Source organism: Protopterus annectens, chromosome 8.part0, assembly GCF_019279795.1.
Source record: "Protopterus annectens isolate FY-2018-M chromosome 8.part0, PAN1.0, whole genome shotgun sequence".
Classification (NCBI taxonomy): Eukaryota; Metazoa; Chordata; order Ceratodontiformes; family Protopteridae; genus Protopterus; species Protopterus annectens.
The window spans coordinates 1,782,102,898-1,782,117,528 of NC_056741.1; the positions used below are offsets into that span (position 1 = coordinate 1,782,102,898).

General features: G+C 40.3%; 1 protein-coding gene across 1 annotated transcript in view; it reads right to left on the minus strand.

The window, feature by feature from the left end:
- The window catches only part of COQ9 (coenzyme Q9), a 399,687-nt gene that overhangs the window by 277,045 nt on the left and 108,011 nt on the right, over window positions 1-14,631 (minus strand). Inside the window, exon 5 of the mRNA XM_044081281.1 lies at window positions 2,668-2,752. Coding sequence (XP_043937216.1) covers window positions 2,668-2,752 — 85 coding nt within the window. The remainder of the gene's footprint in view (window positions 1-2,667; window positions 2,753-14,631) is intronic.

The following is a 14,631-nucleotide window of genomic DNA, read 5'->3' on the forward strand; positions in this document are numbered from 1 at the left end:
GGAGGCAAGGGGCAGTAGGAAATCTACCTACACTAACAGCAACTCAAAAACATCCACAAAAATAGTAGAAAAAGTGCCTACCACACCTGGAGATCTAGAACACACTGTGTGGCAAAGCCAAGGCGAACGAGATCTGGGGAAGGAAGGAGATGGAGGGGTTTTATGGGTAAGGGGAGGTGTTTGGAGCTCGTATCAGATGCTGGTGAAACTGCTGTCTCAGATCCGGTCCGGATCTGACATCCCACAGATTGATGATCAAATGAAGTTAACTACTTCTGATCAATAATGATACAGTAAACCTCCAGACACTGGACCCAATCCAGTTTGGTTTCATCTAGTACAAGTCATGTGTACTACAAAGAAATGGATGAGGGAAAAATGGTTCACACTGCTTACCTTGACCTGGGCAAGGCATTTGACAATAGCCCACTCGGGCATTGTTGACAAGCTCAAGAGGTTAGGTACAAACCCATATGTCACCCGATGGACAGCAAACTTGCTCATAGACAAGACCTAGGAAGTCATAATTGGCAAGTGCACTTCTACAAAGATGCCAGTCACAAGTGGAGTCCATCAGGGATTGGTCATTGGACCACTTTTATTTGGCATTTACTTCTCTGAAATCAAGGCCAATGTCCATGGTCTCTGGCTGACTAAATCTGCAGATGACCGCAAATTAGGAACTGTCACTGAATCCCACACTGACACAAATGTTCTCCAGTAAGTGCTGACAAACAACTGGTGTCAGAGCTATGGACTAGAACTAAATGCTAAGAAATGCATAAAAGTATCCTTTGGGAAATCATCCAGACATGGTAACTATCATAATGACAACACACCCCTTAGATTTGACCAAGTAGTCAGGGATTTAGGGGCACACAGACAGTAATCTAGCCTTTGACCATCACATGTCCACAGTAGTAAGTAAATCATTCCATGTTGTGCAACTTATAAACAAAAGTATGGCATCCAATTCCAAGGAAGTCATTATTCCACTGTATTTGGCACTGATCAGACTCATCGAGTTCAATGCATATCCAACAAGTGGAACATCCACAGAGGTTACTCATTGCAAGGTGCAAGTAAAATGTCTTAAGCGACCACCTCAAGGCCTTATCCCTGTATTTGTCTCCTACAGGCTGTCAAGGGGAGATTTATTCCTGGCATACAGGGCACCATCAGACCCCACTCTGATGGACCTCCTGCACATCCATAAAACAAACAGCACTACAATTACCCATTCTAAAGACTTAAACCTTGCCTGTGATATAAATAGGACTTACTGGAAAGACGGGTATGTATTCCAGAGACTACCCCATCTCAAACAGGCTCCCCATCCATGTGAAGCACAGTTCCTTCCTAACCCAATTCAAGTACAACTTGGACAATTGGATGGGCAACAGGAAATTCATTCCTGGTTTGGCACCTATGTCTCTAATGGACAGTGGAAACCTGTAAAATGTTTCATCTCCCAAGCCCCTGCTTACACTTATCAAGGGTACTAGAACTTGTCAGAGATTTGGGATGCATGGGTAGGCTTAGAAAGGCCCTTGTGGTCGTTAGCATAGTAACCACCTATAAACCTATATACATTGGTAAACTCTTATTGGACTGCAAGGGTTAGAACTAAAGATGCAAAAAATTACTTGGACACTATAGGCTATTACAATAAAGGTGAAGTCATAATGACTAGTGATTTTAATTGTACTTTATCAGACAAAGATTCCACTGCAGATTGAGACTCACATCTTCAGCCAACACTTAACTATTTTTTTTAAATCTAATTAATTCAAAAGATATACATGTGCTAAGGCATCTCATTTTACCCATTATTCATATTAATATGGAACACAAACAAATACCGAAAAGTAACAGAACCAACATGACAGAACCAGACTGGCCTTGTGTCAGTAGTTAAAGCTGGTAGCCTGCTCATCTTTGTTGCCAAGAAGAGTAGAGGGCTAGTGGTATTAACCTCTTAAGAGGGACTTGGATTCCATCTGTTCTATTAACACTACAGTACAGCACTGAGGCTTGGGGGTGGGGTATACCCATGGCAAAAGACTAAACAGAGGTCCAGTATACCTGTAGGTGACTAAACTGCATGTCAAGGATCCCAGTAGACTTTATGGGAAAACAGGCGAATTTCCCCAGTGTTTCAAACTTCCATTAAACTGTGAAAGTACAACACTGGATCTCCCTGTAAACAAGTTACTGATGGAGTGCAGACAAATCCAGCCAAACAGAAAAAATAATGAAAAGCAGTTCTTATCTACAGCTAAACTACATGCTAAAAAGGTTTCTATTGAAATTACCCTACCAGTTCACTCTCACTTGACTAAAGCTGACTACAACATTAAACACCATCATTCTACGCTCCTGTTACTTATGTAAAACTGACATGTCATTATATCTGCAAACAGAAATTAATATGAATTACAGGACAAGTCCAACATGTACTGACTATATATGCTTGCAAAAGTGACCTCCTCAGCTACGACTTTAAATTTGTCTGAAGTTGTTCATCTTCCACTCCCCACAAACACCTATCTTAATACAGTAAGGCACTTCCAAAAGCACATAAGTGTGCAAACAAAGTCACTTTTACGCCATTTCTATTTAAATGTAAGAAAACTAATCAGCACAGTAATTTTCTGTATTTGCTACCTGAGGCCATTTTTCAATGTAGGGAATCAGCATCTTCAGCCTGACTTGCAGAGCATCTCTTAAGAACTCATCTGTTTTCTTTTTGCTGAAGGACAAAACAGAAGGACAAAACAGAAAAAGTAATCAGTTTAAACTGAAAATAAAAGTAACCTATTAACAAGTCTGAAGCAAGGACAATATGTTTGCTACATAACCCCCCCCACCACACACCTAACAAAGGTCATTCTTGTTATGATTGTGTTGTCTCCACCCTCTAACTGTATTCTTAGGCTTAATTACAACTTTTGTTACATGTACACATGGAACACAATATTGTTACCTGAACAAAATGCAAAAAGTACTGTGCTCACAAATGCATTTTACTCAAAGACATTACTCTTCCTATTCTCCAGACCTTTATTCTCTACTCATTTAAAAAGTAGTGTTGCTCTATTTTTCACTTTTCTGCCTTACTTATATTATAGTTTTGCTAGTGCGGTGCGACTACCATTGCTCTTTGTTTTTTGGCTAGCTCAGCAGTAAATGCTTTAGCTCTCAATCTCACACAGCTACTCTCTCAAGCTCCATGCGTTCTCTAGAGAAGAAAATGTATACAATGCAGAGCCCATGGAATCAGTACAGGAATTTTTAGTGATATTTTAACTACGCCTTTGTATAGCAGCAGTGTGGTACGACTCTAACCTGGTCTCTGCCTTTGTCTGGAAAAAAAATTACTACTGTATGCAGTGCAGCTGGATCAGCAGTGCCTTGTTATAGCCAAGGTCACAGTTTGCATCTTGTTCTATAACCAATGCTTGTTTTTGGCATTGCAATTTTTAAGAAGCAAGTGCTGGATAGCTAGCTTGCTCACATGTAGTCTATCTTGTCTAATGTCAGTTAACAACTCCCAAAACATCTGGAACTATTACCCTAAAATGCTCTAAATATCAGCACACAGTGACAAACTGGGTTCCCCACTGGCTATACAGCATTATACTTGGCTCGAAGATGAACAGGGTGGCTACATACAGTTAAATATATGCTGATTTACTGTTCTAGTCAGCTGCCGAAATGCAAACTATTGCTGTTTTGTAGGCTTACAATTCAACTCTACAGAAATGAATGCTGATGAATTTGTCCCTGCATATATATTAATTATAATATAAATGGACCACCTAGAATACCGCCTGCAGTGCACACTAAGGTTTGTCTGCTCATTCTCATTTATACAGGCTTCACCTAATATTGACAAGTTTACAAATACCTTTTTCATCTGCAAGGTACTGAAGACCAATTTTAACAAGGAGAAATGCTTTGGTCTCAAGCTGTATTTATCCACAGCAAAACTGCCCCTGAATAAAGTATAAGCTACCTGCTCACTGCTAAAAACTCATCAGTCCACTGACTGTTTACAAAGGTTGGCAGATTGGGTAGGACAGTAGTATTACGGTCCTATTTTATACAGACTGAAGTAGTGCCCAATGTAATTAAGAAACACATGCCTACAAACAAATTCTGCCCACTCCATTCATGTCCTGCCAAGATCAGTTTGTGCTTTACACATGAACACCGTTTCTTGCACTACCTGTTAACTCTGCACACCTGGAACTCCATTACATATCTTGAACACTCACTGGAAATATCTCCCTCTTTTAGTATTACTATTTCAAACTCTCCATTACATATCTTTAATACTGCAGATTATCTCTCTCTTTTAGCATTACTATTTCAGTCAAGTCAGTCATGTGCACTTATAGACCATCTTTTACCACCTTTTGTATTCATAATCAGGATATATAAAATGCTCCAATTTAATTAGTTTCCGTCAAAACTTCATAAATTTCTCTATTCCAGGGAATCCACTTATCCACCACCCTTTCTAATCCTCATCTAGAATCAAACAAATCCAAGTATACTGTCAACTAATTTTAGTCCAGTAATTGTACTGCATCCACAGACTACTACTGCCATACAACTTCAACTTCCCCTGCCAATTCCACACACCTGTACTTTCATCCTTCATCAGAACAGTGCTGTGCACCTTTTCCTATTACTATACCCACACATCACTAACAGCACTAGTGTCCCCATCAATTCCTCATCTTTCACCTTCACAATGCTTATCTTGTTTACGAATACTTCATTTACATCAAAGCCTGCAATATCCACAATAAGCTACTTATTCATTACCGATATCCCGCATAATCATTACTAATTTAATGCTCAGAAAAGTGCATCTATTTTTGTTCTTTTACACCAATGCTACATCCAACTGACACATAAGCACCACAGTAATCCAATAATAGAACTCAAATGCTATACTCTGCTAAATGTAGGGTATTCCATCAAGAACTCCCATCTAGAATATACCTCTAATCATCAAACTGAAATCAGTTTCACCAAACAGACATGTTATTGTAGTCTTTCGGCTTTTCCCGGTTAGGGGTCGCCACAGCGGAATGCCGGTCCACTAATGATTGGCAGTAGATTTTCACGAACGCCAAGGTGCCAGCTCGACATTCAACCTTCAACGAAGGCACGCCTAATTACACATGTCTTTCAAACACCCACCTAACCGCGGGGAGGACATGCAGACTCCACACAGAAGGCACTCCAACAGAGAATCTAACGGAAGAACCTCTTGCTGAGGCAACAACGCTACAGTTTCACCAAACAGACATAACAAATATAAATCTTTCTAAATATAAATTTTCTAAATTCTTCTGATAAATGCTGCAAGCTGCCCAATACATCTCTTTGCCTCAGTGTCAACATTCATCCTACCCAAAAGCCACAAACATTTATTACATTCATCACCTCTCCTAACCTACTGCAGGTCTGTTTATATTCTTTGTATGTGTAGTTTTATGATTAAAATGGACTAGGATAATTCCATATCATTGTTGAGACTTGATAACAGCTGCAAATGCCAGACAATGAAGCTTTTCTCATGGATAAAATGTCTTTAGCTCAGGCATGTTTAACTAAAATTTTGCCTGCTGCCATCATATATTAGCAGTCCATGCCACCCATATCAATTTACTACTACTAATGGTTGTGATGCAATTACAGTGTAGATATAGCCTGCATGGATTAAAAAATTAAAAAATATGTCTTCATATTCCCATTAAGTTCATAGGTAAGTGCTAGGCTATTGGCCCAAGGGCTGAAAGTAAGCCTAGCCAACAAGGTTCCCTGGCTTACGCCACCCAAGAAAGTTATTCTCCTGTGCCCCTGTTGAGCAGAGCCACAGAAGTGATTCCCGGGGTGTATTTCCTATTTCTCATCCACTCAAGATTTTTCTTTAAGAGTGCCAATGAGGACTTTGCCCGACATAGATGGGTAGCTTGTTCCAGAGTATGGGAAGTCTCTGGGACAGGAATCTATCCCTCCAGCATGTAATGTTTACTGTGGTGACGAGGTTTAGGTTCCTAGAGTGTGTAGCTCAGAGGGATTGGGATTTATTTAGGTGTAGCATGTCCAACAGCTCTGGGTTTGACATAGCTTTATACGTTAGGCAGAGATTACCTTGGAGTAGGCGATATGCTATGGAGTAAAGCTGGAGTTTTTTTTGAGATGGTCAGTGTAGTAGGGCATCTGTCCGAGGCCAGTAATCCTCTTTGTGAGAGACTTCTGTAGCCTTTCCAGCTGCTGCAGATGTCTTGTGAGGTACATTCCAAAAAGGGGTGTTGTACTCTGTAATGGGTCTAATGAGAGTCGAGTAGAGGGGAACAATGACCTCTTTTTCCTAGATGAGAACCCTTTTATGATGAGGTGTGCCACATAGAAGGATTTCCTGACTACTGTGGCGATGTGATTATCAAAGGAGTAAACTACTGTCCACCTGGTTCCCAAGGTCTCATCACAAATTCTGCGTTAAGTAGACTTCCGCCTATGTGGTAGTTCATGGGTACAGAGTTTTTACCAAAGGGGATGAAAATGCATTTTTTGGCATTGAGCTTGAGGCCATGGCTCTGACACCAGGCATCTGTCTCAGTGAGGCCCTTCTGTAGGATGTCCACATCATTTGGGGACTCAACTATGGCTCCTAGTTTGCAGTCATCTGCGGACTTAGTTAGCCAGAGGCCTTCTGTGTTAGCCTGTACTTCAGAGAAGTAGATACCAAACAGGAGAGGTCCCAGGACTGAACCCTGTGGTACTCCACTTGTCACTAGTTTGAAGTCAGATTTGGAGTCTGCAACTTTTACAGTGTGGGCACTAGACAATGCTCAAGTTCTACAATGTTTTTTAGGCATGGTCAACTATTTAGGCAAGTTTATACCAGACTTCAGAGACTGGACATCATTTTAAAGAGAGCAAACATGCAAAAATGTTGCATGGCCATGGTTAGACTAGCACTCTTTCCTGTGATGCTTCAGTTACACTTCGAGGGCAGATCAGTAGCCTAAGCATCTAGAACACTTACCCAAACTGAGATGTAGTATGCTCAAAATGAGAGAATTTTTGGCAATAGTATTTGCATGTTCGAAGTTTCATGATTATATTTATGGTCGAGCTATTCAGATAGAGACTGATCACCAACCTCTAGTTACTATTCCAAAGAAGCCTATGCATTCAGCTCCAGCAATGTTACAGAGAATGATGCTTAAATTGCAAAAGTACAACTTCAAAATGGTCTATATGCAAGATAAACTACTCTATCTGGCAGATACCTTATCCAGATTGCCCAGGAATACAATAGAACCGCGTGACACAGAGAACTTTGACTCTGATGCGATGGCAGTGCATAATTTTTAGACTACTAAGCTTGATCGGTGACCGGTGTTCCACAACTGAAGTCAACGCCTCATTGGTCCGATCCGACCATAAGCTAATTACCCTAGATATCCACATCCTGCCTCCACCCCCCATTAAGGAAACCATGGTAAAATATTTCTCCAAAGCCAACTTCATGCTTCGTAAGACAGAAGTGGTGAATTTCTTGACACCCATGCAGATGGACAATACAGTTACAACTACTGAATCCTACACAATTGCACTTTATAAGCACTTACATGAGTGCATGGATCGTGCTATCCCAAACAGAACCAAGACGCTATCCTCCAAAAAAAGGAAGCCAATCTGGTGGTCCCCTGCCATAAACAAACTGTACAACAGAAGGAAGAAACTGTTGCAAAAGAGAGTAAAATCCCATGAGTGGATGAGCTCCCAGGTCAGCCTCAGTAAGAAGCTGCGATCCCTGATAAAATCCTCCAAAGCTGGTTACGAAAACAAAATCACCACTGATTCTAAAGACAACTACAAAGCATTCTATAGCTATGTCAATAATCTCAATGGCAACACTCAGATCTGCTCTGTGTTACAGCACAATGGCACTAAATATACAGACCCAACCGATATTGACAACATCCTGGCAGATAGGTTCAGTGCTAACTTTACCCCCCTCTCACCCCATAAAAAGCCCATCTCTATACCGGAAGAATACAAAGTTCCTGTAATCACGGTTGCACATGTAAAAAAAAACACACTCTCCAAAGCCAAGAACACAGCATCCATGGGACTAGACAACATCCCAGGCTGCGTTCTACACAAACTACAGAACAAACTGGCACCCCACCTAAATACCATGTTCAATCATAGCCTCACCTCAGGCTTTGTGCCTGCTGAATGGCGCACAGCGACGGTTATCTCACTCCACAAGGGGGGAGCCAACCAAGTACCCCAGGAACTACCGCCCCATTAGCCTGACGAGCCTGGTCTGCAAGACCATGGAACATATCATCATGCAACTTATAAACAGACATTGGTAATCTCCAAACTCTGAACTCCACCCAGTTCGAGTTTGTAAAAGGCAAATCATGTCTCCTAAACCTGACAGACTTCTTTGAAGCAGTCACAAAAGCCACAGACAAGGGTAAGGTGGTTCACACAGCCTATCTAGATCTTGCCCAGGCTGTCGATACCATCCCCAAACTCTGGAATTACAGATAAACTCACTAAACTAGGTATAAATCCCCATGTCACAAGATGGGTTGCCAACTGGCTCACTGTCAGAACCCACACTGTGAAAGTAGCAGACTCCAAATCCGACTTCAGACCAGTGACAAGTGGAGTACCACAGGGTTCAGTCCTGGGTCCTCTCCTGTTTGGTATCTACTTCTCTGAAGTACAGGCCAACACAGAAGGTCTTTGGCTAATGAAGTTCGCAGATGATTACAAACTAGGAGCCATAATCAAAACTCCCAACGATGTGAACATTCTACAAAAGGGCCTCACTGAGACAGATGCCTGGTGTCAAAGCCATGACCTCAAGCTCAATGTCAAAAATTGCACTGTCATCCCCTTTAGTAAAAGCTCTGTACCCATGAACAACAACATAGGTGGTAGTATACTTAACACCGAAAGTGTGATAAGAGACCTTGGGACACCGGTGGACAGTAGTCTCTCCTTTGATAATCACATTGCCACAGTAGTCAGGAAATCCTTCGACGTGGCACACCTCATCACAAAAGGTTTCTCATTCAGAAAAAAAAAAAAAAAAAAAAAAAGAGGTCATTGTTCCCATCTACTCATCACTCATTAGACCTATTATAGAGTACAACGCCCCTTTTGGTATGTACCTCACAAGACATCTACAGCAACTGGAAAGGCCGCAGAAATACCTCACAGGGAGGATTACAGGCCTCAAACAGATGCCCTACGCAGACATCTCAAAAAACTCCAGCTTTACTCAGTCGCATATCACCTACTCAGAGATGATCTCTGCCTAACATACAAAGCTATGTCAAACCCAGAGCTGTTGGACATGCTCCACTTAAAGAAATCCCAATCCCTCAGAGCTACACGCTCTGGGGACCTAAACCTTGTCACCACAATAAATAGAACATGCCAGAGGGATAGATTCCTGTCCCAGAGACTTCCCATACTCTGGAATAAACTACCTATCTATATCAAACAAAGCTCCTCATTAGCACTCTTCAAGAAAAATCTTGATTGGATGGAAAATAGGAAATTCACCCCGGGGATCACCTCTGTGGCTCTGCTCGACAGTGGCACAGGAAAATAATTTTCTTGGGTGGTAAAAGCCAGGATATCTTTTTGGCTGAGCTTGTATAGGCCCCAGGGCCGACAGCCTAGTACCTACCTATGAACCTATGATGAGTTGAGAAACCACACTAAGACTGATCCAATTTTGCAAAAACTCAGTCACTATCTTAATGTTAGATGGCCATCAAAGCAATCTAGTGTACCATTTAAAGTGCAAACCTGTTTTCCCTACAGAGATGAAATGCTGATGAAGGTGGCATTATTTTCAAAGGTCCTAAAATTATTGTTCCGGCTTTCTTACAAGAATATTAACAGATTTTGCATCGTGATCACCCAGGATCCAAATTCACCAAGAGAAGAGCGAAAGAATTGGTATTTTGGCCTTCAATACCAAAAGACATTGATAAAATGCTTTCTTGCTCAGTATGCAATAGTACTAGACCGCACCTGCAAAGAGAACCGCTTCAGCTACATACAGTTCCTGAACTACCTTGGTCAACAGCAGCCACTGATATCTTTGACTGGAACAATCAACACTACCTGATTGGTAGACTCTTATTTGAATTGGTCTGAGATTGATCTACTACCTGATCTAACATCTACTACAGTTATTATAAAGCTGAAATGTCATTTTTCAGTCCATGGTAGTTATTTCTGACAATGGATACTCAATTTACTAGCCAGTTTCAGAAATTTGCAAGAGAATGAAACTTTCTACACATTATCAGCAGTCCTGAGTATCCTCAGTCGAACGGCCTGATTGAGCAAGCTGTGCGGAGTGTGAAACAGCTACCTGGCAGGTCAAGATGCGACAATTCAGACATTTTCTCAAATCTGTCTAACCTTAAGAACATACCTAGTGATTATGTTCTCGCATCTCCAGCTCAACAACTTCTTTCCAGGCAAGTAAGAGCTACACTACCTATTCCTACCAATCTACTAAAGCCAAAAATAAGACAATCAATCAAAGGTCAATGTAAGAAACGTTCAATCCAAAAGTCATTGTACGACAAGTCGAGCAAACGTCTCTTGCCATTAAAGGAAGAAGAAACAGTCAGACGTCACCCCAAAAAAAAAAAAAGGTTTTGACAGCATAGGGCAAGTTATAGACAAATGTCCTGAACTGAGATCCTACCTTATAGACTCTGAAGGTACGCAGTACAACAAAACTGTAAACATGTTACCTGTACCAGAATTATCATGACATTGTTATAGTGACTTAGACTCTAAATCTCAGAGACCGACAACTATTGTTTCCATTCCAGTGGGTGTTCCTACCTCTGATTCCATCCCTGAATATGTTCCAAGTAAATCACAGATAGGCTTAACCACTGGAGCAGTCTCTGAAAAAAAGTTTTGAATTCCCAATTTTATATCACACGTTATGGACAAGTATCCAAGTCCAGTGTGAAATATGTAGCAACATGGACTTAAACTGTGCATATATGAATTATATCTTGTATGAATGCATGACTGATAATTGTCCTGGATATCTGCATGTCAAAATATCCATGACATTGCAGGTTTTATTTTTTTCAAGAGGGAGGATGTAGATCAGAGAGCATGTGTGGGTCTATATTATAATCGCAAATGTTTAATATTTCGAATGCATAAACATCGAACTTTATGCATAGAGCTATTAAACAATCGAAATACAATAAAAACATTTATAGAAAAAAAAACATGAATGTAGGCAGGGGGGCAAGCCCCTTGCATCCCCCACAACTTAGAGATACCAACTCTGAGATTGCGCTACAGTGTAGTAAGGGGAAATCTTCCCTTTCCGCACCATACTACATTAAAGTGCGATCTCCGAGTTGGTATATTTAAGTAGCGAGGGGTGTGGGGGGGCTTTCCCCCTTCTTAAACCCATTAGGGTAAGCATTTGATGTTTTAAAATGTTTTTATTTTCGAAGTTACGGAACTTTGATAATATGGTGTCGACCATATTTTATTCGATGTTCTGTAAATTCGAGATTATAATATGGACCAGCATGTGCTATGTCTTTAAGGAGCATGTCAAAGACAGAATGCACTTATATCAAGCACGTGCCATTTTGAGAATGCAGCCAAGGAGTAAACATGTATGAATACAGCAGTTCGTTTGTATACAAGTTACTTAAGTTAAAGTCAAAAAACTTATATCATGATGTGTTTGTATAAAATAAAGCTGGTTAAACAGAACCCACGACAACTCTTGCATTGTGCCCAAAGTAGAACAGCAACAGGCATAAACACTTTAGCTCATCTACAAAAAAATTCTTGGCCATCATATATCTACTCATCCTCTCTAATCTATGGAGCTCCATTATTTACTACCCTGCAATCAAAACTTGAAACATGTTACAACAAAATTGCTAGATTTCCTACCAATGCCTCATATTCCACCAATCACTGTATAAGCATTACACTCTCTTAACTGGGTCGGACTACCACATTAGCTTTCCTGCATACAATTTACAACTACTCCCAACTTAGAATACAAAGCTTTTAAATGTCCTGTCCTTGCCTCACTGTTCAGTAACTAACTACCCAAAAGATAGCTTATATCAGAAAATCAACACCTTCTACAGGTACACAAACCTAAAACTACCTGCAGCCCAACTACTACACTCTTGCTCAGTAGCCAAAACATGGAATTCTCTCCCTTTAACACTTGGATCCAACATAAACCTTGCAGCCTTTAAAACTTCCATATATACATACATATTTCTCTTAAATATGGAAATGCAAATGTACCTTACCCTAAACTTCTAAACCGTGACCTCCTCTATTTCCATAGCTCCTCTCACACTTATATTTGCACAAATTTCTCAATTTGTTTCTTATTCCTCTATAAATATATATGCCTATAATACTTCCTCCTATAGCCCCACCATCCTAGCCTCATAGCTATTTTACTATGTAACATCAGCTAGCAACAACTGTACACAGTGACATACTTCTACTTTTGTTCTACCTCCTTAGCCTAGGAATCAACAACTATATATGGATTAATAATGTGCTTTTCACAATTACACATAGACGAAAGCTACTTATAATATTCTCGTGGATTTTACCTGCTTATTATATTTACCTGCATCCACCTCACAGCCCTTGTACTGTATAACTGCTACCTCACTAACAAGTAGCAGACTGCAAAATAAGAACCAGACGTCATCCAAAAACCAAAAAGGTTGTTTATTAGAACTACTGCTATTTTCCAACTTTAGCAGTAAGTACACATCATGATTTTGTTAGCTTATCCAATATAACCGATCAGTCTATCCCTATGGTGTTCTCTTCTCTACAGCCAAGAAACAGTGTTATAAGTTCCGAGTCATCCTTCCTCCCAAAACCTTTTCTTTACTTAGTCCATCAAAATATCCCTTAAGAAATACATTTCAAGCCATAAAAACCTACTCACAATCTTACAAGGCCTACTTGAAGTGCTCTCTCACTACTGCAATGCTCCATTCCTAAAGAAACACTCACTACATCACACCAAACAAGCCCTTGTCTGAACTTTGACATCAAGACACAAAAGACTAAGAACAGGTATTAGCAATTACATAAATATACTAAACTTTATAGTCTACCACAATCTGCTCTTGAAACTTAAAATAGGATACTAGAAATGCTTTAAAGGCAAATAAAATCTCACTGCAAAATAATTTAGTGATTTTAATTCAACACGATCTTACAGGGGTGAAACTTCACCCCAAACCTGCAACCTATTATTTTCCTACGTTTTACACCTTGAATGACTGCCAGCATTTCATCAGAACATTTGACATCCAGACCAACTGAACTCTTTCTGTTCATACACTGTAGTCTGCTCCCAACTTGACTTCAAATTTATCATTTCTCAGTAAGCTACCCCATTCTTAAATTTAGGATGGGAAGGCACTGGCAGACTAAATGTAATATCTCTTACTTCATATCATTATCTAGAAAAGCTGACTACAGGCTATTACTTCCCTTGTAAGGAAAAAAGCCAGAGTAGACTTACCTGAACTACCAAGCTCTAGCCTCCTATCACCAACTCACAGCTTTTCCATTTCATTTACTTATGACTTTTAACAAATTTATGAAAAAAAATTCACACTCAGGAGTGCAATATTCTCCAATTCACGAAAAGCTTTAGATTAGCATCATCATGGCTTTTGACATTATCGTTACAGACACTGAAGTCATGCAGCCACAGCTGACCTGAAAAAGAGCATCAATTCTCAAAGATCGTTCTTACCTGGACAGCTCTCCAAACTCAAACTCAGTTTTGCTAGTGAGCCACTTCCTATTGGAAAACTCATTTCTCTGAAATCCACACCATTTGTCAGAAGTCTTCCAGAGTGACCCTCCTCAACTCAAAAAGACTGTATGCTAGTGACTTTTTATAGCTCAAACCAGCCAATTTTGTATGCCTTCAGAAATCTCTCTAAACAGATTTTAATGATCTCTGTGTCTTTGGTTCAGCGGAAACAAAACAGTAGTCAGCTTAACCAAAACAAAGTAAATATTTTTTGATATTACTCAAAAACTTGCATCTAGCTCTGGGTTCAACTGTCAGCCTAGGTGCTGGAGGAGCTGATGCAGGGGGACAGAGAAGGAATGAAAGGGCTATAACTGCTCGACTCACAGGGGGGAGGGAATAAATAGCAAGGCGAAATCAAGTTGGGTGGAGATCAGGAACCAGAATAAGAGGTTACTGCTGGACAAAATGATGGCCAGGGGCTTTAAAGACTACATCACCATGAAGATTAAGCTGGTTCCCTTGAAATGCCAATCTACATACCCACCTTGCAAGGGAGTGGTAAGCACTAGGCGGCCTATCTACCACAAGAGGAGTGGTTTCTGGCCCATAAATTGTAGTTTATTAGTAGTTTGGGCAATTTTTTCCATATCTTAACTTTATGAATTAAAAGCCTGCATTTGCACTTGTTTTCCCACCTTTCCTGTAACTAGTCTAGTCCAGATTTTTCCCAAGGAATTTGGGGT